This window comes from Festucalex cinctus, chromosome 1, assembly GCF_051991245.1.
Source record: "Festucalex cinctus isolate MCC-2025b chromosome 1, RoL_Fcin_1.0, whole genome shotgun sequence".
Classification (NCBI taxonomy): Eukaryota; Metazoa; Chordata; class Actinopteri; order Syngnathiformes; family Syngnathidae; genus Festucalex; species Festucalex cinctus.
The window spans coordinates 22,315,515-22,339,817 of record NC_135411.1 but is presented as its reverse complement, the minus strand read 5'-3'; the positions used below and the strand labels follow the sequence as shown (position 1 = coordinate 22,339,817).

Below are 24,303 nucleotides of genomic sequence, written 5' to 3'. Positions count from 1 at the left end.
GCCCTGGTTGATCTCTTATACTCTGCTGCCACCTGCTGGCCGTTTTTGTATTAACTACCATTGATTGTCAACCTTTCTTTGTAGTTTATAGGCTGCATCAAAGCCCTCTGTACGCTCTAGCATTAAAAAACAAAACAAAACAAAAAAACGTATAACTACATCTTTGGGACACTTAAAATATTTCAAATGGAACATAGTTATACGTTTTTGGCCGCAAATAAGTTAAAAATAGAACATAAACTGTCACACTGCAGCAGGATGTCATTAAAATGAATGAAAGCAAAAATGTAACAAAATACTTGCAGTGTGTGCAAAGTTGGTAGTTTCACGTAATCCTGCTCAATAAAAAAAAAAAAAAGAAAGAAAAAAAAAGAAAAGAAAGGGCATTGAACATCGCATAACCTCTTAATGAAAGCTCAATTGTCAGATGATCCCTCCAATATACACACCAGCAGTGGCTTGTGCATGCAGACCTTCCTTTATTTGCCGCCTGCTTGTGCTCAGCTGGATTTGTCAGCCTGATCAAAGTCAGTTTGCAGACGCCATCGTTCCCAAAGTTTCTCTAAATCTGTACCTGTCTGCCGGACGGATTTCCATAATAATGAGAATTACATTCTTCATTCATTACCACTACACACACATAATACTAATATGTTTTTGCAGCCACCGTCGACTTGGCGGCTGGTGTTTATGCTCCCTGCCTGCGTTTGGCCCTTGCGACGACGGGAGGAAAGAAAAAAAAAAAAAAAAAACTCTTTTAAGTTGAAGTTAAGAGGATTGTCACCCAACATTTGCCCGCTTCTAAAAATACAGCCAAACTATAAAACACACCCCAAAAAATAATGTTGGGAAAGTTTTTTCAAAATGTAACCTTCACATAACAATCAGTTACAAGGAAGCCTTGAAGGAAGGAAAAATAATTACCCGCTGTTCCGTTCCATCCATCAGCATAAATATAAATACAGCGAACGCCTTTGTCAGGTAAGCACTCGACAGCAACATAACATCGTATGTTTTAATTTAGCTGCTCCCGAGGCCATCAGTCATTTAGGCAAATTGGCCGACACGCTTTTGAAAGCAGATATCACTCCGTCATACGGAAGCGCGTGTTTATTGTGCATTCAATCACAACGCATGCAAATCTCACCTTGCCACTGCACTAAGACCACCGTGCACAGGAAGTGGAATGTAAAGTCAATTTGTCGCCGTCGTAAAACCTTTATTAGCAGTACAGGCAATGTTTAAAGTGTGACTAACAAGTTGTTAATTTCAGTCATCATTTTAACATTACTAGTTGTCGCACAACTGTAAAGAGAAGTTGGGGAACAATTTCTCCTCTTAATTTATAATTAGATATTATGGGAAATTAATTAAACATTCTTTCACCATAATTAACTTTTTTTTGGATATTGGATGAAAAATATCACTGGGGAAAAAGAATGCTGAAGTTTTTCATCATAATACAAAACTATTAGATGAAAAATGCACAAAAAAATTGATAAAAAATATATATTAAAATGAGAAATTGACAAATGGATGGAGAAATGCAAAAACATGGCAAAAAGACATACAGCAATAATGGATTAAAAAAATACTGAACATATGACACAAGATTATGAAAAAAGACAAAAATAATTGACCAAAAAAGAAAATATTTAATATAAGATACAAAAATATTAGACAACAATGCAAAACTATGTGATGAAACATCTAAAAATATTACAAGTAGGGGAAAAAAAAAATACTCAATAAAAAAATTCAACAATATTACATGAAAGAAATTTAGACCAAAAACAAATACAAACATATTGGATCAAAAATACAGGATTATTAGAAATATAAAATAAATAGAAATAGAAAAAATATTTTTAAGAATAGATGCAAAAATAGTAAATGAAAATCTGAAAAAAATTAGAATAAATACAAATATACGACTAAAAAATACACGTGAAATAATGTATAAATTTTTTTGTCAAAATCATCACACCTTTATGGCATCACAAACAGATGAAAAGCTAAGAAAAACTGAAGCACTGCTGTTAATCCTAGATGCTCACTTCTGTTTCAGTTTTGTAGATAAGTCTACTATGAATAGACAAACATCAAGAACCCATACTGATAAGACACTGGAAGTCGGCCATTTTGGTTTGAAGCGGCCATTTGGAGTGTCCTTTTAAAAAACAAACAGACCAGTTTCAACTCGGCAGTTTGAAATTTGATATGTGTGTTTATCCTGAGTAGACCCACAAGGAATCTCTCCAAGTCTGCCACTTTGCCTTGAAGCAGCTATTTGGGGTCATTTTCGGCCATTTCCCAGAGCCATTCTGTTGTGATGCAGTAGATGGGAGGTGTGCACAGGCCAGTGTGAGATGTGCCAAGTGAGGTTCAAAGCGAAAGCAGGTGATACTAAAGCCTGCTGTGCGCGCGCTGGATAACATTGGCCGCCCACTCCCACACAGTGAGATTCTCATTCCAGTCCTGACTGCTAATCCATATGTTTGCACTGCAAGCAGGTCTCATCACTCAGTGCAGTAATGCAACCTGCCACCGGCCGGGAAATGAAATCATTGGAGAGTTTCTGATTTTACTGCGTTTTGTTTGTCTATTTGTGGGCTACGCCGCAAGAGACGGCCCTTCCAAATGTCAGCTCTGCGCCTCGGTATTAATATGGCTGACCTACTGCTTGCTTCCCTTCTGGGTTAACCTGGTCGATAGCTGGAGTTGCAGAAGTTGCTGCATGACCTGTGTAAGATTTAAGAGTTTACTCTGAGCTATATGTAAATGATATGAACAAAACTCAAGGCGCAAACCATTAAATAAGGAAAGCATGTTAATCATACTCGTTGAAATTTGGTAAGCTTTGTGTGTGCATTTAATGTAGCAACGCCCCCCACCTCAGAATACAGATCGACTTAACATGAAATTTTAATAGGCGCATCTACCAGATAATAAGTAGATTGACAAAGTCTGAAAACAAACGCAATTTGGTTTGGAAGCAGCCATTTCAGTCTCATTTTTTGAAAAATGTACATTTGGTAGAATCCTCTGTAATATTTTAGAAAATTTGAAACTCTAGAAGCTAATTTCACTTTGCAACAAATTTAGTAGGTCTGTCTACCATGAGTTACATAGGAAAAAATGTCTCAAGAGCCCATGCCAGAAAACATACAGGAAGTCTGCCATTTTGGTTTGTAGCGGCCATTTTAGTGTCATTTTGTTGAACATGTTCTTTTGGTTAAGATCCCCTGGAATATTTTGAAAATTCAACCCCAGAAGCCAGTTTCACTTGGCAACATGAAGTACATCCACAAAAGCGTCTCGAGAACCCATGCCAAAAAAAAAATTATTTTGAAGGAGCTGTTTTATGGTTATTTTGGGAGGAAAAAGTACATTTGGTAGTAATCGTGGAACATTTATAAAATGTGGCCCTTGAAGCCAGTTTCACTTCGAATTATGAAATGTAAAGGAAGTGTACAGTTTTGGTTAGTATCCTTCAAAAATTAGCTTAGAAATTTTGTCCAATTGAAACTGAATTGGAACCTGGTAAAGTGGACAGATGAACCACACTTACTTGTGAGGAATTTGTGAAGTCATTGTGAAGTCTCAGCATATCTCCCGAGGTCGATGCTAACTTCCGGTTAGCACTTGCTAACTTCCTGTGCGCTAGACATACAAAAAAAAGCATGTTTTGTATTTAAATATACAGTGGATGTAATTCTTAGCGTTGTGTATTTAGTTTTACAGTTAACTCCAACTGGGTGTCATTAAACAACTTAAAGGATTCTTAGGGACAACAGAATAACCAGAATAACATATGCTACACACGGGCTAGTTGCTAATGCTACACAAGCAAAATGGTGCATTCAGGGTACTTTCACAGCACTGTAAACTTCAATTTCTGTTTTCTTCGATAATGTTTTAAGGGGAAATTAATCGGCCATTTGGCCCAATTGGCCAATTGTTTTGGCCAATAATCGGCGGCCGATTAATCGGTCAGGCCCTATAGTCAGCAGCCACTTGCCATATACACAAACAAGCATTCACACTCATATTCACACCAATGGGCAGTTTAGTCTTGAATGAACCAAACACGCAGCTTTTTGGGACGTGTGAGGACAGCGAGAACAAGCAAACGGCACACCTGAAAAAAACTGTGAGGCAGTCATGCTAACCACGAGGTGCAACTCATGAAAGTCAACGAGAGAAATCACGTTGTCCTCAGACTCCCCCCCGTCCTCCGCATTGCGACTCTGCTAAAAAGCGGACATGACAAAGGCCTGCGAGCCACCTGACAATTAGCTCATTGGAAATGATCACAGGCTGCTAAAAGACAAAGTGGCCTTTTGAAGTGCACTTCACACACACACGAGGTGAGAGTGCATTCATGTTTTGGTGGATGCTGAGTCTTCAGCTTTTAATGAGACAGTGCGCGTCGCCGCTGATCCGACCCCTCTAATGTTCCCTCCTTGTTAATCAGCGCCGCTCGCCGCTCTCCTCTCAACGCCACACTCTGTTCTGACATCCCGCCTCCTCTTCCCTCTCCACCCGCCAGGTGAAGTGTGACCAGTACTGGCCGGCGCGAGGGACCGAGACCTACGGCATGATCCAGGTCACCATGCTGGACACGGTGGAGTTGGCCACTTACAGCGTCCGCACTTTCGCACTCTACAAGGTACGGCATTCAACTTTTACATTTTGTTGGAGAAGCAAAGTTTCTAGGCAGCCATTTTGGTTTGAAGCTGTCATTTTAGGGTTACTTAGAAGAAGTACAGGGTGGGTTATTCCAAAAGCAAACTATCCCTGGAGATGCTGTCCGATTGCTACCAAATTCAAAGCATATTGGACAAGTGACATCAAATTGCAAAGAATTTTGTCCTCTGTGGATGGAGTACGACGGGAAATTTTGTTTTTGAAAATTCAGCCCCCTGAAGCCAATTTTACAACAATAAGTTTGTTTTGTTTATCATGAGTAGCACCAGCAAAAAGACTCAAGCAGATGCTTGAAAAAACACAGGATGTCTGCCATTTTGTTTGGAACGCCATTTTAGGGCAATTTCACCAATTTTCAGATATCCTTCAAGGATGAGCTTGATTATGTCTAATTTGCTTCATATTTGAACTGTGGGCGCTACACAGATGGGTGACACTAAATTTGGGTTTTCATCCTTATGTGTGGGCGGAGCATGGCTACACAGATTTAAAAAAAAAAAAATTTAAAAATCATAATTTGGAGAGAACAGGGCTTGAAGAATTCACATATGGGATGCCAACTACATTGCAACCATGATTTCAATCTTCATAGAATCAAATATATCATTTATTTGTATGTATTTTTTTCTAATTGGTGATAGAACCTTCAGCTTCTGATGAACACGAGTCCCTATTGGTCAGCAAGTTCTTTGTCCATCAAAGTTGTTTCAAATAATAAAAAAAAAAATTAAAAAAATAAAAACTACAAATTTAGAGTTTCAGTCAATGGTAGCATTTGGCTTATGAACTTTTCAAACTAAAAATATAATGAATAATAAAAATACTGGTTTCACAAAATGCTTTGACCAATGTGTCACCTTCAAATTCTGGAATGTTGTTTTTGTGTTTAAATGTAAATACCGGTACATGTATAATTGCAAGGTTATAAATAGTTAATTCAGTGTAGTTTATAGTGGCAAAAATATGGATACAAGATATTTTTCCGTACATGTATGTCAGTAATAACATTTTTGTAGATATATGAATGCGTACATGCAGTATATTATTGGACTTATGAGTAGATACAGTATGAAAATGTCTGAACTTGTGATAGTTCTGTTACTTTGATCTAGTACGATATGCGAAAAGGGTAGACAGTATAAGCTTTGGCTTCTGTCTTTGTTCTTATATTTATATTTCTTTTCTTAATCATTGATTGTTATGACCAAGTAAACTAAACTAAACTAAAACTATATAGATGCTTACTTGGGAGTTCAGCTATTTGTAATATAGAACTAAATCATATCAGAATGCCCTAATACGGTTATTTCTACTTATGGGAAATGTGGATGTAGATAACAACCATTTTTGTTTCCTGAGGATATGATTTCAGTAGGTCCTTCAAAAACAAACATTTTGTCCAATTGTTTCCAAAGTTCAACCTTGTATGAGACCAGTGCTTCTTAACCTTGTTGAACGTACTGGAACCCAACATTTTCCTATGCACATTTCACCGAACCCTTGTTTAATGAAAAATTTATGAATTTTTTTTCAAATTCAAGACATAGGTATAGGGTTTGCCAGTGAACCAAATAAACAGGGACAGTAGTCTTTTGCTTGTATTCTTGTATTCACTATCTCCATGCAGCTGTTGCTTAAGTTTTACTAGATCGATAGCCAAATGTGATGGACTAGAATTGCTCAACTTGGCATTGCAAATGACGCAGTGAGGATGCAGACTCCCATCACTCAACTCAACTATATTTCTACAGCACTTTAAAACAAAACACTCATGTTCTCCTAAGATGGAAACCAGGAGCAGCAGATCCAACGAGAACAGCAGAGGCCCCAGAATTGAACCCTGTGGAACACCCTAAGTTATACGGGACGTTATAATTCATATTGCGCATATTCTTCCAACCACTTTCTTTTTTCTTCTCAACATAGTTATACATAGTAAGACGGCATTAAAACAATAGAAAGACTGAAAAGAAATCACACAATGTACCATCACACCAGGGACTAGTCGACTATTCCACCAAATTCCCAGCAGCACACACAAGCTAAGCAATGTAGTGTGATCACCTGCAGCCAATGATGGCCAAGTGGGGTGTATCATCATGAACCCAGGTTAAGAACAACTGTATTAGACTGATGAGTGAAGCCAAATAGTTTTATGAGTTTGTGTTTTTGTCTATGTGTGTGGATGGAGCAAAATATGATGACAACATAAAACCGAATACCTTAATAACTCAATTCAACAAAGTTGGCTGCTTGCAGCTCTAATTGTTAGAATGGTTTACTTCGCTAATTGATTTTTTTTAAACCTCTGAGGGTTCCCCATTGTTCCTTGAAATAAAGTAATTAAAAATTCCATTCTTTGTTTTTGGATGACATATTTAACGGTAGGCATGATGCAGCGTCCGTTCATTCACTTTGGTTCTTTTCAAAACACAATTATCTGTGCTAATTAACCACACTGCAGCCAGAGAAGGTTCTCGGATTCAATCAGCAACTCAAAACAATCCTCACAAAACTTTTTTCCCCAGGAAGTGCGGGTGGGTGTTTAATTTGAAAGTGGGCACCTTATCTCCACCTCCAGCCACGCGGTGATCACTGCCCCGGGAGGGACTCCAATTGAGACCTTTGTGAGGAGTAGCGAGGAATGTGTGACAATTAAACCGCTGGTGCTTTTCAAATGAAAGTCGAGTAATGTCATTAAAGCGCTTTGACCTTTAACTGTCGGGAGTATTTCAGCTCTGCACGATCCCTTTATTTTTTTTTCCATTGCATTTACACCCAGCTTGAACTTGATTTTCGCAGAATGGATCTAGTGAGAAGCGAGAGCTGCGGCAGTTTCAGTTCATGGCCTGGCCTGACCACGGCGTGCCCGAGTACCCCACTCCCATCCTGGCCTTCCTGAGACGCGTCAAGGCCTGCAATCCTCCGGATGCGGGACCCATGGTGGTCCACTGCAGGTGGGAATCAACAACACTTTTGTGTCGACACATATTTTGCGTCGACGCATGATTACAGTGATTACATGATTAAAGATACGCATGATATGATTACAGTTGAGTTCCGTAATTTAGGGCTGACACACAAATAGTGAAAATCTGCGTATAATTGGCGGCAATCGTTTTTAACTCATTCACTCCCAGCCATTTTCATAGAAACAATCCCATTCGCTCCTGGCTGTTTTACTGAATTTTGACTGATTTTGCAAGGCCCACAGAATATTGTGTTCTATTGCTATAAAAGCATGGGAACTACCAAAAGAAAGATTAAAGTCTCTTCTTTTATCAGGAAAATAAAGTATGTTTCTATCTGTTTCCGTTTTGAAACAATTAGCATTAGAAGAGAGCTAAGTTTCATCAGTTTTCACAAATCTATTCAAAATTGTAAGTAATTGAGCTTTTTTACTACATGGCCCTGGTTGATCTCCTTTGCTCTGCTGCCACCTGCTGGCCGTTTGTGTAATAACTACCATTTCTGCAACCGTTCTTTGGAGTTGACAGGCTGCATCAAAGCCTTCTGTATGCGCTAGCATAAAAAAAAACAAAAAAAAAAAAAAAAACGTATAAATACGTCTTTGGGACACTTAAAACATAAAAAAAAACGTATTTACACGTTATTGGGAGCAAATGAGTTAAGTTATATAGTACCGTTATTTTACCGATGCGGCCCACTTGGTAATATATTTTCCTCCATGCTGAGCTAACATGAGTTTGACACCCCTGGTCTACGCGGACTTTGAAATGTTGCTTGTGCCATCCAGCGCGGGCGTGGGCCGGACCGGCTGCTTCATCGTGATCGACGCCATGCTGGAGCGCATGAAGCACGAGAAGTCGGTGGATATCTACGGCCACGTGACGTGCATGCGGGCCCAGCGCAACTACATGGTGCAGACGGAGGACCAGTACATCTTCATCCACGAGGCGCTGCTGGAGGCGGCCACGTGCGGCAACACGGAGGTGCCGGCGCGGAACCTCTACGCGCACATCCAGAAGCTGACGCAGCCGCCGTCTGGCGAGACCGTCACCGCCATGGAGCTGGAGTTCAAGGTGAGGAAAGAAACGCGTCGCCACATCAGCGGCGTTCTGTCATAATTGGGTCGTTCCGTGCCGAAACACCCAAACACATTTGGATTTTCATGGAAATTGGTACACTTGTTAGGGCGATTCGAATTTCCTCAATCCATTCAATTAAAAAAAAAAAATCAACTTGATTCACTTCACTTTAAACCATTATTGATTATTTATGGAACATCAAGTCAAGGACATGATTAAAAAAATATATATATATCCACAAATATTAAATTTTCGAGAGGAAGTAACTGGTTAAATAATTTAGTGTTATAATCACTTAAGTGTTACACAAACATTGGCATCAGCAAGGATGAGATGAAAATGTTTTCATACTTCGAATTCAATAATTGTAGTAATAATGTAGTGGTGTTTAAAAAAAATGATTTGGCAATACAGTATATCGTAATATTACAATGCAATATTTGATTCACTAGGCGGCCGAATCAATTTTTAAACATTAATTTTTGATGGAAAAAATATTCAACAAAACATCTTAATTATGATTAGAGTTCAAACCTTAAGCATGGAAGAATGTTATATTAATCGAACATTAAGCAAAACATGAAACAGATTACAACCAGTTTGTTAAATACAGTGGCTCACAGTTATGACTGAAGTTTCAGATAAATAATAAATTTTTATACAAATCTTACAGTTCAAGTTTACTGTTTAGTATTTTCTAAATTTAAGTAAAAAAAAATCGCAACAGTCGACTTATAAATTCATATCGGGATGAATCGGTATTGAATCGTGACCTATGAATCGTGTTGCCAATCGAATCGTCAGGTACTAGTTAATTCACACCCCTAAAAATAATGTAATGTAATGTAAATAAAAAATTTGGAATTGTCTTAAAGTGCAATAAGTCAGGACTTTCCTAAATGGAAAAAAAAAATAATTTTAATTTCATGTGAACAGTAAATGTCAAGAAAATAGTCAAATACAAAAAAAACTCTGCCTTTAAAATTTTATATTCTTATATATTTATGGGAAAAAGAAATATGAAATAATCAATAAATGTTTTTATAAATCAATATCAGGCTCGAAAAGAAAAATTGATTCGATATCGATTGTTTGATTTTTAAACCTAGCCCTACTTGTTGATAGTGGTAGCACAACACTAAATGTCCAATTTTAGTGTTTAATCATTTGGAAACTGCGGCCCACCAAAATGCTGATTTTTTTCGACAAAAAGGGGCACGGCCACTTTTCTTTGAAACTTGAAATCTGAGAAATCATTGGGCGAACCTTACCATAACAAATATTGTTGGAAAGAGACAAGCAACAAGGATTCCAAATTTGCAATCATATAAAAGAATATTTTCATAACATTTTGACCTTTTGTGTTCGTTGACCTAATGGATCAGAAATGTAAACTCTCAAGTTGTCTAAAACTATCACCATGACCTCTGTGCCCACATAGGAAAACACGTACACAAACACGCGCTACCTAAACAGCAGGTGTTCAAGGTGACACACACACACACACACACACAAACACACACCTGCTGTCGAGTGTGATGTCATTACCGCGTTTTCCCTCCCAGCGCCGCTGCGCTGCCATTTGCCCTGGTGGTGACCATGATGCATTGTGTTTGAAGTGATAATAGCGCCGGCCAATGAAAGATGGTTGGAGCCATCGTGTGGTGTTTGTGCGGTTTGGGGTCACACAACACTCGCGCGCACACACGCACACACACGCATACGCTCCTGCTCGTCCATCTGTTGTCTAAAGCAGTGCCAACTTGCTGGTGTCACACTTCAATGTGCACGCTTTGTTCACAACACATTCTTTAAAAAGCTTCTTTGAAATTAACACGTGCGCATTAAAAGATGATAGTAATGCATCATTTCATTAATTTGATCTCCCATTTTCTCCAGCCATTCACCTTTCACAATAGAAATGAACACAACAATTGGCAACAACCCAGTCAAGAGTTCACTGCACACAGACAGGCACATGTACGTCTGCAAAGTACGTGTGATATAAAATGAATGATAACAGCCACCTTGTACAATAAACATAATCAGAATTACTTGAAGTAACCCAGTAAAAAAAAAAAAAATAGTCTTTATCCTCTGCCAGGAGCTGAGATGTTGAAACTGAACAGATGTCAATGTAAAGTACATCTGTCTGGCTTATACTGCCACCTGGTGGCCAAGGGAGGCAACAGTACAATTTAATTGATGCTAAGCGTGACAAAAATTGCTGAATTGTTTTTAAATCTGTTGAATTATGTAGTTCTTTTGAAGTATAATATTAACTAGGTTTTCGTATTAAAACACACATTGCATAATATTTGTTTTGGGTAGATTGGAATGGATTAAGGGCATTTCAGTGGGGAATGATGATTTGAGTTACAAGTGTGGTCATGGAATAAATCAAATGTTTATCTCAAGGAGGGCTGCCACGATTGGACTGTTGACAGCTAATTTAATCGACTACCCCCCGACACGTTCAGTTGTTGTAATCCAGCTGATTTGTGACGTAAACAAAAGAACTATGGCTTATACAATGTCATGCTAGCTGGTGTTAGCAATAGCGTCCCAAACTTAACGCGCATTTCACCAAAAGTACTTAATGTGATTCAAACCTGCCTTCCATGGCAACATGGCGGTGAAAGAAACAGAAAGCATGTTATGGCTGATGTCTGAGTCCATTTCTGACATTGTAACCATCGTGTCTGGAAGCTAGCATTAGCACGCGTAGCTTGTGGCGTGTGTTTGCTGTAGCACAATCTCATGTTTTGCTATGCGAACACATTGTAGTGTCTACTATGGATTATGGGGGCATTGTTCATCATTTATTTTTAATTTGAACATAACTTAAATAATTCAAACTGTGAGCTTATCTTGGAGCAGCTGCTTACTGGTGTGATATGCTGCGATTCACAAGTAAAACTGAGTTTTCTAAAGTTACGTGAGTAAATGTTAAATTTTCTCTTATATCCTATCTGATGCTAGGCATGTCACGATAAGGGCAATATCGTGATATTGCGATATTAAAACTGCCACAATATCATTGTCGTCATGTTCACAATATTTAAAAGGAACACATTTGTTAAAAAAGTCAGGTTGATTTCCATTTGTGTAGTTCTAGCACCCTCTAGTGGCTAGTTTATTAGGGCAATTTAATTTTCATTAGGGATGTTTTGGCCTTCTATTTTTAAAATCTATGCTAATTGTCAGATGAAGGGGAACCTAATTTGCCTGTGAAGCGATCAATGTGTGCTTGCATTACCAAGTAAGTGCCTCAATATTGTTATTAGAGATTGTAGGTGGTTTATATGCATTGCTGTTATGTACAAAAGCACAATATCATGACAATATCGTATTGTGATGTTTGGATATCGTTCCATCCCTATCTGCTACCAGTTTATTAGAACACACACACACACAACAAGTCGATGTCATCCGCGTACGGCCGCGTCTAATCAGCGGTGACTGATGCGGTGCCTAATTGTTTGTCGCTCAGCGGCTGGCCAACTCCAAGGCCCACACGTCCCGCTTCATCAGCGCCAACCTGCCGTGCAACAAGTTCAAGAACCGCCTGGTGAACATCATGCCTTTCGAGTCCACGCGCGTCTGCCTGCAGCCCATCCGCGGCGTGGAGGGATCCGACTACATCAACGCCAGCTGCATCGACGGATACAGGTACGACGTTTGCTTGCCCCGCTGACGCTCCTCTTCGATTCATTTCACCCTCGCCTTTTTTATTTTTTTCCGCTCTTTCGTGTGCTTTAATTCTGTCATGGCTCTCATCTTTCATCCTCATCTTTGTTCCTTTTCTCCTTTTCAATCCTCACCTCTGTCATCTCTCTTCTCTTCCTTTGCGTCTTTCTTGGCTCCTCCTCTCTTTTTATCTCTTTCACCCCTGCATCGCTTCAGTTTATTTTTTTGTACATTTTTGTTTTTTGTTTTGTTCTTGTCTGATTCTCACATCCTCCTGTGTGCTCTTCTCCCTGATCTCGACACTAACTTTTCCACTGGGTAAACTTTCTGATTCGGTCGTACCTCTTTTGTCTACAAGCATGGCCATGCCGATAAATAGCAGTCTCACGTCATTGGCCTACCGTACATCAAACTCGTCAAACTTCACTCGCTGTCTGCTGGGATTACTTAAAGTTAGCATGAATGACATCTTGGCTTTCGACTTGCTAGTTATCCAAATAACGACGGCGCGATCAAAGGTTTTTACAGTATATTTGATTTAATGAGGCATTCGCACTTTTGCTGTACAGCTCTGCGTGTACTTCGACTGGCACGGCTTAATATTTGAGACATGCAACTCATCTTTATATATAGATCACTTAAAAAAAAACAAAAAACAAAAAAACAGCTATAACCAGGTGCTGTACGTCCGACTGAACATAATAGAATCGAATGATAGAAATCCTTTATTCTCGTTGTATGGCATAGATGCATTGAAATTGGACTTTTGAAAATATAAAACACAACAAATGATGAAATCATACTAATGACATTCTTAAAGTAAAAAAATGAATGGCATTCCCACTACAAAAAGTACCAGCTCTGAACATTTGAATATACACCATATCATGGATCTTATTGGACAATATAGCACAACAGTCAACTGCATTTCTCAGGTGACGTAAACATTGTTGCTTGCTAAATGATTAGCCTACCACAGCTAGTTAGCATGAACTGTAACAAAATTCAGAAATCAAAGCACATTCTCTGCACATCAACTGACATCATCACTGTTCTAGCCAACCATCAGAACGTTATCGTTCCATCCTTTCCATGCTGACCGCCGAAGGTGGTTGTTTTTCTGTCAGATGCATCCCAGTAGCTTGGAATACACTGATGGCGGAAACTGATTGACCACCTGACCTTTCCGCCGGAATTGCTTCATGTGTTGCCGTGCTTACGCTGCACCGGATTATAAATGAGTTGTTTATCAAAGGGGGGGTGTGCACCATGTACAGACGTAGCAACAGGAAGTGTGAAAAGATGACAACTTTCATGCACATTGTCTAATAGAGTGCCTGTGTTGGAGCTTGCGTTCAAAATGTATGCACTCGCACAAATGCAAGCAACCAGATGGAATTCTTGGTCTCCTCTTCATTCGTCTTGTTTCCCACTTCATTCATCTGCCTTTGCTGTTTTCGATACTGGAACCTCCTCCTCGAGTCGTTTTCATTCCTCTCCTCTTTCCTTGGCTCTCTTCTCGTCTTTCCCTCCTCCTCATTCTCTTCTCCTCTGTTCTGCCTTGAATTTCTTTAATGCGCGCTCTATCGTCTCCCTTTTCTTCCAACACGTTTCCTCATCTTTGTTCCTGCTCTCATCTTCCTTCCGCTATCCTTCCCTCTCGTCTGTCCTCCTCCTTTCTTTCCTCTCTTCTAGTCCTCTACTTGACGCTTTCTTTCTTCTTCTTCCTCAATTCACTCCCTTGTTAGTATTTCCAAAAGCAAATAGGCTAATTATTTAATTTATGATTTTAACTCTTTGACTGCCAAAAACTTTTAATAACGATTAGTGAAATCACGATGTACACTGCCATAAACATGAAATGACGTCATCTACGTTTTTTTTTTGTTTTTTTTCTTCAATGGACGGAGCAACATCTAAGTGCAGCACTGCCTGATCAATGGGTTGTGGAATCAAAAACACCACCTAACTATGGCCAACAGATGGCACCATTGTGTCTCTTTTCAATGGGCTGCTGGTGTATGGAATTACAATGAAATGTAATTCAAAATGGAAATGTAATCGGCGAAATGGCACTGTGTTTTGTTTTGTTTTGTTTTTGTTTTTTTTATAATGTGTGGCAGTAAAAGAGTTTTAATTACACATTTTAGCAAAATACCTAATGCTTCAAATGATTCAATAAATTGAAATTAAATATGCAAAACATAAAAAAGCAATATTGTCAGTGTGTTGTTTTTTTTTTACAATTAATTTAATTAATTAATTTATTTTAAAAAATTGTTTTTATATCATAATTATGGTAGAATGTTTTGTTCATTTTTTGTAATTACGCAATAAAAATTTTGGATTTGTTGAGCAAATGCAATGAAAATTTTGCATTTTGTATTTTTTTTTAATTGAACGTTATTTATTTAATATCTATTTTAATATAATATTGTGGGCTTTTTTTAGATAACTGATATGTCATTTTAATAAATTTTAGGGGGATGTTTTGTTAAATTATAGATTAGAACCGCTGTCTTCCTCAAGCCCTTTCATCTTTTTCTCTGCTCTCGTCCGTGATCGCCATTCATCTCTTCCAATCTCCTCCCTCACATCCTCTCCTCCTTCAACGTTCTCCCTCACGGCGTCGTCTCTCCTCGCTCGCCTGTCGTCTCTCCTCGTGCCACAATCTGTTGTTTCTTTATTTGTGCAAGGCAAAAAAAAAAAAAAGGCCCTCAGCACATTCTAATCTCCCGGTTCCACATTAGTGCTTCGCCTGCAGCGCCTTCATTAGCTGCTCTGCGTGCGTGTTATGGTGTAGCACGCGTGCACACGCATGCATGCATGCATCCCACACACACGCACACCAGCCTGCTTCCCCGTCCGCTGCGTGGACATGTGACATGTCTGATCTGATTGGCCTGCGGCTCGCTGCCACCACCCGCCGGCCGAGCGGGCGAGCGCATGCCGGCGGCGCGGTCACGTAGCACGGCGGCAGATGAGCTCATCTTCCAGCTGCGTCGTCAAGATGGACAGGCGGGAAATGTCACTGATGACGATGGCAGTTTTTTGTCTTCGGTGTGCACACTGCTGCTAGCTTGCCGTTTATGGCCTCCCTCAAGTCTGGTCCTTGGATAGGGAACAACTGTGGAGGATTAAATACTGGAAGACTTGCCAATTTAAACTGTAAACGGTGTATTACTAGTGGGGATGTTCAATAACGCTTTTTTTTTCCAGACTGATAGCATACTCAACTCTTCTCATGAGTAGTCACTGATATCGATATCACCATAATACATCTAGTAATTTTGATACATAAAATCTCTAAAAAAAAAAAACAACAAAAAATAAACAATGGCAGATAATTTTAGAGAAAGGTCTTCAGTTTATATCTCAATAAATTAATGGCAATTCTAATTTCTAGTTCCTGATTGTAAAACGGCCACAAGAGGGCGGCTGATAATGGTATTAGTCACCGTCACAGGTACTGATAGCTTCAAATAAGTCCTGGTGTGGGCCTGATACGATACTTGATATCAGTACTGGCCCATCCCTAAACACTAGAGTTCTTCCACTTTGATTTATATACTAATGAATCTGATGCGGCCATCTTTACGTAATATATAAACATCTACTACTTGACGATGATTGACTTTTAGTACCTTCAAAAGATTGAAGGAGTTAAATTCAATACAAATATTTTTAAACATTTTAAAAATATAGGATAATTTACATATAAATCATATTTAAATTTTAAATATTTAAAATCATTTTATAGTAATAGTAATTTTTTTTATTGTATTTAAATATCATAATTTGTTGCTAAAATTGCTTAATTTTGTTGTTGTTTCACACTTTGGTTTTTTAAATTTGGGAGGGCTCCATAATGGCTGAATGGAGGTGTAAATTCCCCCCCAAAAAAACAAAACAAAACATTACACACGTATATATAGCCTGCAATAATTTGTATATACTGCATATATCTATTATTTTCAATGTATATAATATATTTTTGCAAAGGCGCTTCTGGATGGAAGCAAACTGCATTTTGTTATTCTGGACAGTGCAATGACAATAAAGTTGAATTCTATTCAATTTTAAAAGAAAAAAATAATGAAAATATTTTTTAAAAGTCAGCCTTGGCTTTGTGGAAATTCAAGTACGGAGCTACTTGGAATGCATTGCCAGTGAAAAATGGGGGAATGCAGTGTTTTTGATTTGTGATGTGAGTTCATTATGGTGTAATGTGTTAATTAATTCTTATTGTATTATTTTTTAATGCTATATTGAACTTTTGGTTGTTTTCAACAAATTCAGTATAATCAGAAATGTGTTTGTTGTTGTTGTTTTTAAGATAGATTTTTATTTTTTTTTCAAGTATTTTCTAATGTTCAGGACGTCTTTTTAATTAACATCCAATGGAAGTCAATCAGATATTTTACTTAAATATTAAGTTATTTTAATTGGGTTTTTTTTGGTACATCATTTTAATTATGGTAGAATGTTTTTTTGTAATATAAATGATCCATTATAAATATATTTAATTCTCTTGTTTGTTGATCCATTACAAAAAAATTAGAAATAAGAATTAACGTTGTTTTTTTTTTTGTTTTGTTTTTTGTCTTGTCACTGCCACATTTGCTAATGTTGCTTGTGTTGGTGCGTGCAGACAGCAGAAGGCGTACTTGGCCACGCAAGGCCCGCTGGCCGAGACCACCGAGGACTTCTGGAGAATGTTGTGGGAGCACAACTCCACCATTGTCGTCATGCTCACCAAGCTACGCGAGATGGGACGGGTGAGGCCAAAGAAGCGCAAACTGACACGTGGTGTTGATAAATAAGCAGAAACATGTTTTCTTTTCTTTTTTTTTGAAGTACATCATCTTATTGTCTGTTTGAATGTGATGACCCAATCTCATCTGCGTGTTTGTGGCCCAACAGGAGAAGTGCCACCAGTACTGGCCGGCCGAGCGCTCGGCCCGCTACCAGTACTTCGTGGTGGACCCCATGGCCGAGTACAACATGCCGCAGTACATCCTGAGAGAATTCAAGGTGACGGACGCCCGCGACGGCCAATCCCGAACCATCCGCCAGTTCCAGTTCACCGACTGGCCCGAGCAGGGCGTGCCCAAGACCGGCGAGGGCTTCATCGACTTCATCGGACAGGTGCACAAGACCAAGGAGCAGTTCGGACAGGACGGACCCATCACTGTGCACTGCAGGTACGACCGGGGCCGCAAAGTGGCGAGCCCAAGCGCCGAAAGGTCGCCTAACGCTTGCTTTGCTCGTGTTCGTCAGCGCCGGCGTGGGCCGCACCGGAGTCTTCATCACGCTCAGCATCGTGCTGGAGAGGATGAGGTACGAGGGCGTGGTGGACCTCTTCCAGACCGTCAAGACTCTTCGCACCCAGCGGCCCGCCATGGTGCAGACCGAGGTCAGCCCCTCCGGTTGTTTATTTTCTGAACTGCATGGTTTTTTTTGGAAGGAAGATGTTTATTGGCATGTTTCTGTCACTCAATTGGTTGACTGATAAATGTTTGTACAATGAGAATGCAACTTGTCTCTTATTTCCTCAGAGAAGCAAAGAGGGCGCATTGATTTATTTTTCAAATTGTTAACATCTCATAGAATGTCAGCAGCTTTGGAGGATAAACCACTGGAAACGAGAGGTTTATATTTGGTTGACTGTGGGCAAAAAGCAGGCATCAATTACAGAAGAGACTTTTTTATTTTCTAATTGACGCCATACTCGGACATTTCCTACACATGACTTCCTTTAGAGTGATGATTTGACCACCGGAAACGAACGTATTTGAAGGGAGGCTTTTTTTCCCTGTGGAGAAAATAGCTTGTCGTCTTCAAATTCAGATTCAGATTACTTTATTGATTCGTAAAAAGGCAATTCCCCCAGTCACGACTTGTCCAACAAACACGAAAACAACATTGAGAGAGAGACAGAGGAAGCCTGGCGAGTCGCCTTTCAGTGCCCTGAGTTTCTCAGATGAAAAAAGGATAAATGTAGAGGGGGGGAGGGGGACAAAACTCAAGCTCTGCCCCTTTAAAGTGGGGCACAGTATGATTCTGGGGAAAAAAAAAAAAAAAAAAAAAAAAAAAAAAAAAAAAAAAAACATCAGCACATAAACTCCATAATAAAAGACATTGCAACAGAACTCTAATGCTGGGTTCTCACCAAAACCAAAACAGCGAACTGGAATGCTTCCTTCGTGAGCGTTTCACTGCGTAGCGTTTTTTTGGAACGATTGCCACTCATTCGTGCTTTCGTGCGTACCGGAGCGGAGGAGGCGTGTCCCTTGGTGAACAAGGAAGTGGAGCACTTTAGCGAGTCCACAAAAAGTGACTACCGCCAACTACTTCCACTTCTTTCCTGGAACTAAACAGCCTTGGCACTATTTTCTCCTTTTTTGAGGTACGTGATAACACTTTCGCTTTTTTAGTGGCAATCTGGCGGCTGGCATTTGCGCTTAAAAAGAGCTTTTACATGGATGATAAACATTGCAAGTAAACAGACTTACCAGCACTTGAATGCTACTTCTTTGCTCACCATTTTGTCCCGGCTGGCCGTGTTGCACTCAGGGTGACAATAGAGAGGACGCCGTGTGTGACGTAAGCCTGTAATCAAAGCCGATTGGCTGCCGCGAGGCGAAAAGCGAAAAAAGTTCAATTTTTTGAACTTCGACGAATATGCGAATGTGCGGATTTTCGTCACGAATGTGCGGATTTTCACTGCTGCGCACCGCGTCCCAGCGCGTCAAACACGTCCTCCGCGCCGCCCCACGCACTTTCATTCCGTTGCGCGCGAACTCCATTGACTACAATGCAAACGCGCCGCCGAAACGCCTTCCCCCGCTTTTGGTGTGAACGCAGCATAAGACTTGCACATGTGGGAGGTTTAAAATGGGGATTTTGTGAGTGAGCCAATGAAAATGGTGATAAAAGGATAGTCCGGCTCTAATTTGAGGAGAGGCATTACTGTATTTTAAGATGATGACATTCCCAGCAACTCTTTGAGACACAAATGTAGGGCAGACCAGAAGTGGACAGTGAATCACTGAAATATGAGGCGTCCATTTGAAGGCAGACATTTATTCAAGTGGACAACAACACACACATCAATTTCTTCTCAGGGGTATATATAAAACTGGAAGAGACCACTTTTTGTTCACTAAAGAGGGAAATAACGGGCATATATTGGAGGTGAGGCATTTATTTCTTGATGCAAGGCCACGATTTTGGGGCAACATACCTTTTTCCTCATTTCCTGATACCCTCTATTTGAAATTAAAATGGAGCACTTGTTCCAAAAATGGAAAGAAAAAAAAAAAAAAAAAAAGAGACCTCTAAGTTGAGGTGAGGCATTTATTCACCAGCTTTATTTTTCTTCAGATAGCCACTATATTTAAATACATTGAAAGGAATAGAACTGCATCTATTTTCATTGAATTGATCTTGTGGGTAGGGGGAGAATCATCTATTTGAGGGGAGGCATTTTATTGTGAAAGTGATGGCATGTGTATGTGTTTGTGTCACAGGACCAGTACCAGCTGTGCTACCGGGCGGCCCTGGAGTACCTGGGGAGCTTCGACCACTATGCAACGTAACCCCCGGCGGCGAGGTCGGAGCCCCTCAGGAGTGCCAAGTGTCCCATCTCAGCCACCAGACGCCCGGAAAAAAAACAAAACAACAACAACAACAAAAAACCCAACAAAACACACTCTACCCTTGTCGCTTGGGGGGGACACGTCAAGGACGGAACCAACCATGTGACTTTCTTTTCTTTTCTGTTTTTTTTTTTTTTTGGTGCTTTTGAGTCTTGTACAGTCGACAACGCCACCTGTTCCCCGTCTAGCGGTACCGCCACTTGTTTTTACAATGATTACATTTATCGTTTAGTCTACTTTTTTTTTAATCACATTTTTTTTTAACATTGTGTCTTAACACGGCTCCAGTGCTTTGTTTTCATAATCGCTACTTTTGAAATTGTTTTTTGTATTATTGTTTTAAAAAAAGGGGTCAAGGGTACATTTTAGCACACCAACATTAGATGCTAATCTCCGGTTCGGCCGCTTGTTTGCGTTGTTGTCGCGCGCTCGGGATTTAGTCGGGATGACGACAACAGAGAAGAAAAAAAAAAGACGAAAAAAAACTGCCTTTTCACTCGCTATTTCCTCGAGGACTAGCACAAAGTGGCTAATGCTAAGCTAACGCTACGCTAAATCCACAGACGACGACGGAGTGTGTACAGGAAAGCAAAGCACATGACTTTTTTTGTGTTGTTCTGCAACAAGGCCTTTGTACAGAATGGACCATTCCTCCCGGACGTGACACACAAACACAATTGATCTTATTTTATACAGAAATAGAACTATATATAAATAAATATATATATGATTATATATAATGTACAATGACGCGTAGGTGTACACACAGCTTGTTCTTGAGAGACGCCGTATGTACTGTTTCATCGACAACAAAACATTTAAAAAAAAAAAAAAAAAAATGGACATAATGCAGCACAATCCCCTTGTTGTGGCCACACACCCACGCACACACCCGCCGCCGAGACGGCCGACGCAAGCACACACGCCGAAAGTGGCCGTGGCGGGTGTATTGGGAGGAGGGGCTACTTTGTTCATTTGAAAAATCTTGTGAATGCATCGTGCTGTAGGGGTTCCACCTGTTGTACACACACACACGTCTGTTTTTCTATTTGTTGATAAAGAACTGGAATTTGAAAAGAAAACCTGTTAACGAATGAACACTCGAGTTGTAAGAAAAAGAAGAAAAAAAACAAACCTTGATGTTAATAAAGATACATAATTGGGTTGTTTTTTTTTTTAACAAAACTCTCCCGTGTTTGACTTATTCATTGCACAATTAATGTAGCCACCATTTATTTACTTATCTTTTTTTTTTTTTATCAGTTTCATCTTACTCATTATTTTTATTGCCTTGAACTCCAAATGAGTTCGGTACATGTTGATGCAAGTGATAATTATCCAGTTGAACTTGATGTTTTCTATGGAGCCCCTCTGGTGTCAGGGTCTGATTTTTTTATTTTTTTATTTTTTTTGCTAATCTGTACAGTTTAGCAATCTGTTCCCACAGTTTAGGAAACTGTACCCACAGTTTAACAATGGTTTAGTAAACCGTGGGTACAGATTAGTAAACTATGGGTACAGTTTACTAAACTGTGGGTACAGATTAGTAAACTGTGGGTACAGATTAGTAAACTATGGGTACAGTTTACTAAACTGTGGGTACAGATTAGTAAACTGTGGGTACAGATTAGTAAACTATGGGTACAGTTTACTAAACTGTGGGTACAGATTAGTAAACTGTGGGTACAGATTGTTAAACTGTGGGTACAGTTTACTAAACTGTGGGTACAGATTGTTAAACTGTGGGTACAGATTGTTAAACTGTGGGTACAGATTGCTTAAACTGTGGGTACGGATTATCAAAAAAAAAAAAAAATGAAAAATTCAGACCCTGACACCAGAGGGGCTCAGTAGTTTTCATTTATTCCCTCACTTTTGAAAATTATTTCATGTTAATCTCATCATATCTCTTCAGCGAGACCACTTATTTCTGAAGAGGGGAAATGTGACATCTATTGGACGGCAGGCATTTCTTTGTCCAGGCAGCCAGCGCCTTTAAAATTGGAGGCCATTGAACGTCATAACAAGAAGAGCTCATCTGGAGCGGTTGGGTGGAGGCATCTACGAAAGGGGAAGCATTCTTTTGCTCAAGTGGACAAGGCACCTGATGATGACTTCTTCAAACACGATTTGTTACTAAGGCAGAGGCCACCGTTTGACCACTTGGAATAAACCGCAACCGTAAAACGAGGACTCATTCTTCATGTATTAGTTCGATTGGTAAGCATGATGGAGAATAATATTTCACAACATGCACAGCAAACTGGAGTAGACTACATACAATGTTTTTGAAAAAGGGAGGCATCTATTTTCGGATTTTCGATTTCTTTATCAATAGAGCAGAGACCACTGGAGAGAAAGGAAGCGGCCATTTGTTGAAGGGATGACGATATGAGACATCTAATTGACGGGAGACCTTCCTAGTTCACATGCACAACACACCTGCGAACTTCTCGGTACATGGGAGTCATGTCATGTCATTGTTTGATGACTTGCTGTAAAGCAGAAAAGACCTGGAGAAAAGGAGGCATCTAATTGAATCCAAGAGGATGACACACCTGATGACTTGCTGAAAAAACGTGTCCGATAAAGTGGAGACATTCTTTGAGGACTAAACCAATAGAGACCATTTGACAAAAGGAGACGTCTCACTGAGGGGAAGCATTTATTTATTTTTTTCTTCAAGTGGGCAACATACCTGATGACTTCTCAACAGGTGAGCAGTTAACCTTAAGTTTTCAGTCATGTCACAAAACGATTGACAAACAAGACACCTGCTGCTTTATTTGGACTTGGCGAGCCACAAGATGCAGAATTACTGCAAACCACAAACTCAAGAGGTTTCATTGCAACACCATGTTGCTTTCCACCTACTCATGTATATAGACATGCATTTGTATTGATTTGTTCGTATTTAATTTTCCTGAAATATTTTTTTTTTTACATTGCTGTTAAAAATGGTTATTCCGATATAAATGCTCTAAAAAAAATTTTTTTACATTTATATTCTATTTAACACATCTACATGTCAACATTTCTTTCTTAATTTAAAACGTATTTTTTCCCATAGTTTTTTAAAATACAGTTTAAAACTATGTATTTTTTTTTTTTTTTTTTTTTTTTTTTTTTTTTACAGGGGTGGCACAGTGAGCGAGTGGTTAGCACGTCCGCCTCCCACTTCTGAGGACTTGGGTTCGAGTCCAGGCTCCGGCCTTCCTGGGTGGAGTTTGCATGTTCTCCCCGTGCCCGCGTGGGTCTTCTCCGGGTACTCCGGTCTCCTCCCACATTCCAAAAACATGCATGGCGGGTTAATTGGGTGCTCCGAATTGTCCCTAGGTGTGATTGTGAGTGTGGATGGTTGTTCGTCTCTGTGTGCCCTGCGATTGGTTGGCAACCAGTCCAGGGTGCCCCCCGCCTACTGCCCAGAGCCAGCTGAGAAAGGCTCCAGCACCCCCCGCGACCCTTGTGAGGAATAAGCGGTCAAGAAATGGATGGATGGATGTTGTCATTTAAATATGTTTCTTAATTTAAAAGAATATAATGCACAAGATATTCATGTTCGTTTTTTTTTTTTTATTCATGTACAGTATTCCTTTTCTTACCTTGTAAAATGTTTAACTTCTTGTATTTTTCCTTAACCTTTTACATTTAAATTTAAATGTCCAAAATTAAATTAGGTCAGTTTCTTAACATTGAAATTGCTTTTTTTAAATTAAACATTTGTGTTTTTTTTATTATTATTATTAAAACATGAGTTTTATTTTTTATTTTAAAATATATTTAACATCTCTTTCTTTGTCTTCCTTTTTATTGTTTTAAATAATAGGTCCTGCTGAGCTCACGGTGTCTGCAAAAGCGCTTCAAAAGTCTGCAGTATTGATGTCGGCCAAATGATGCCAAGGAAATTTTCACATGTAGCTGCCATCTGCAGACGGCAGGTGGCGGCATTTAGCTACGTTTCAACTGATGAGGCTTCCCAATAAGCGAAGCACGCCACACTTGCGTGCATGGAAGCACTGCGAGCTTGTCACCCAAATACCTTCTGAAGTGATTCCTCAGACTTAACATGGCGCTCCTCTGCCGTCTCGCAGGCAGCTAATTGCCTTGTATATTTTTGTTCTTTGGTTTACCTTGAAACCGCACCATCAGGAAAAAAAGCCCTCATTGTTCCTCCTCACGATCGTTTGTGTTTT

The 24,303-nt window shown here is 39.6% G+C and overlaps 2 protein-coding genes across 16 annotated transcripts in view; one reads left to right on the top strand and one right to left on the bottom strand.

Annotated features, from left to right (window-relative positions):
* Positions 1-20,151, top strand: part of ptprfb (protein tyrosine phosphatase receptor type Fb) — a 273,163-nt gene extending 253,012 nt beyond the window's left edge. For all 15 annotated transcript variants that reach the window (XM_077523628.1, XM_077523666.1, XM_077523597.1 and 12 more), the window contains 8 exons: positions 4,553-4,672; positions 7,513-7,667; positions 8,468-8,753; positions 12,253-12,431; positions 17,101-17,227; positions 17,373-17,653; positions 17,730-17,865; positions 19,982-20,151. In XM_077523628.1, coding sequence (XP_077379754.1) covers positions 4,553-4,672; positions 7,513-7,667; positions 8,468-8,753; positions 12,253-12,431; positions 17,101-17,227; positions 17,373-17,653; positions 17,730-17,865; positions 19,982-20,050 — 1,353 coding nt within the window. In that variant the 3' untranslated portion in view covers positions 20,051-20,151. The remainder of the gene's footprint in view (positions 1-4,552; positions 4,673-7,512; positions 7,668-8,467; positions 8,754-12,252; positions 12,432-17,100; positions 17,228-17,372; positions 17,654-17,729; positions 17,866-19,981) is intronic.
* Positions 1-24,303, bottom strand: part of LOC144020339 (ras-related protein Rab-8A-like) — a 316,622-nt gene that overhangs the window by 190,815 nt on the left and 101,504 nt on the right. The gene's annotated exons all lie outside the window — the stretch shown is intronic.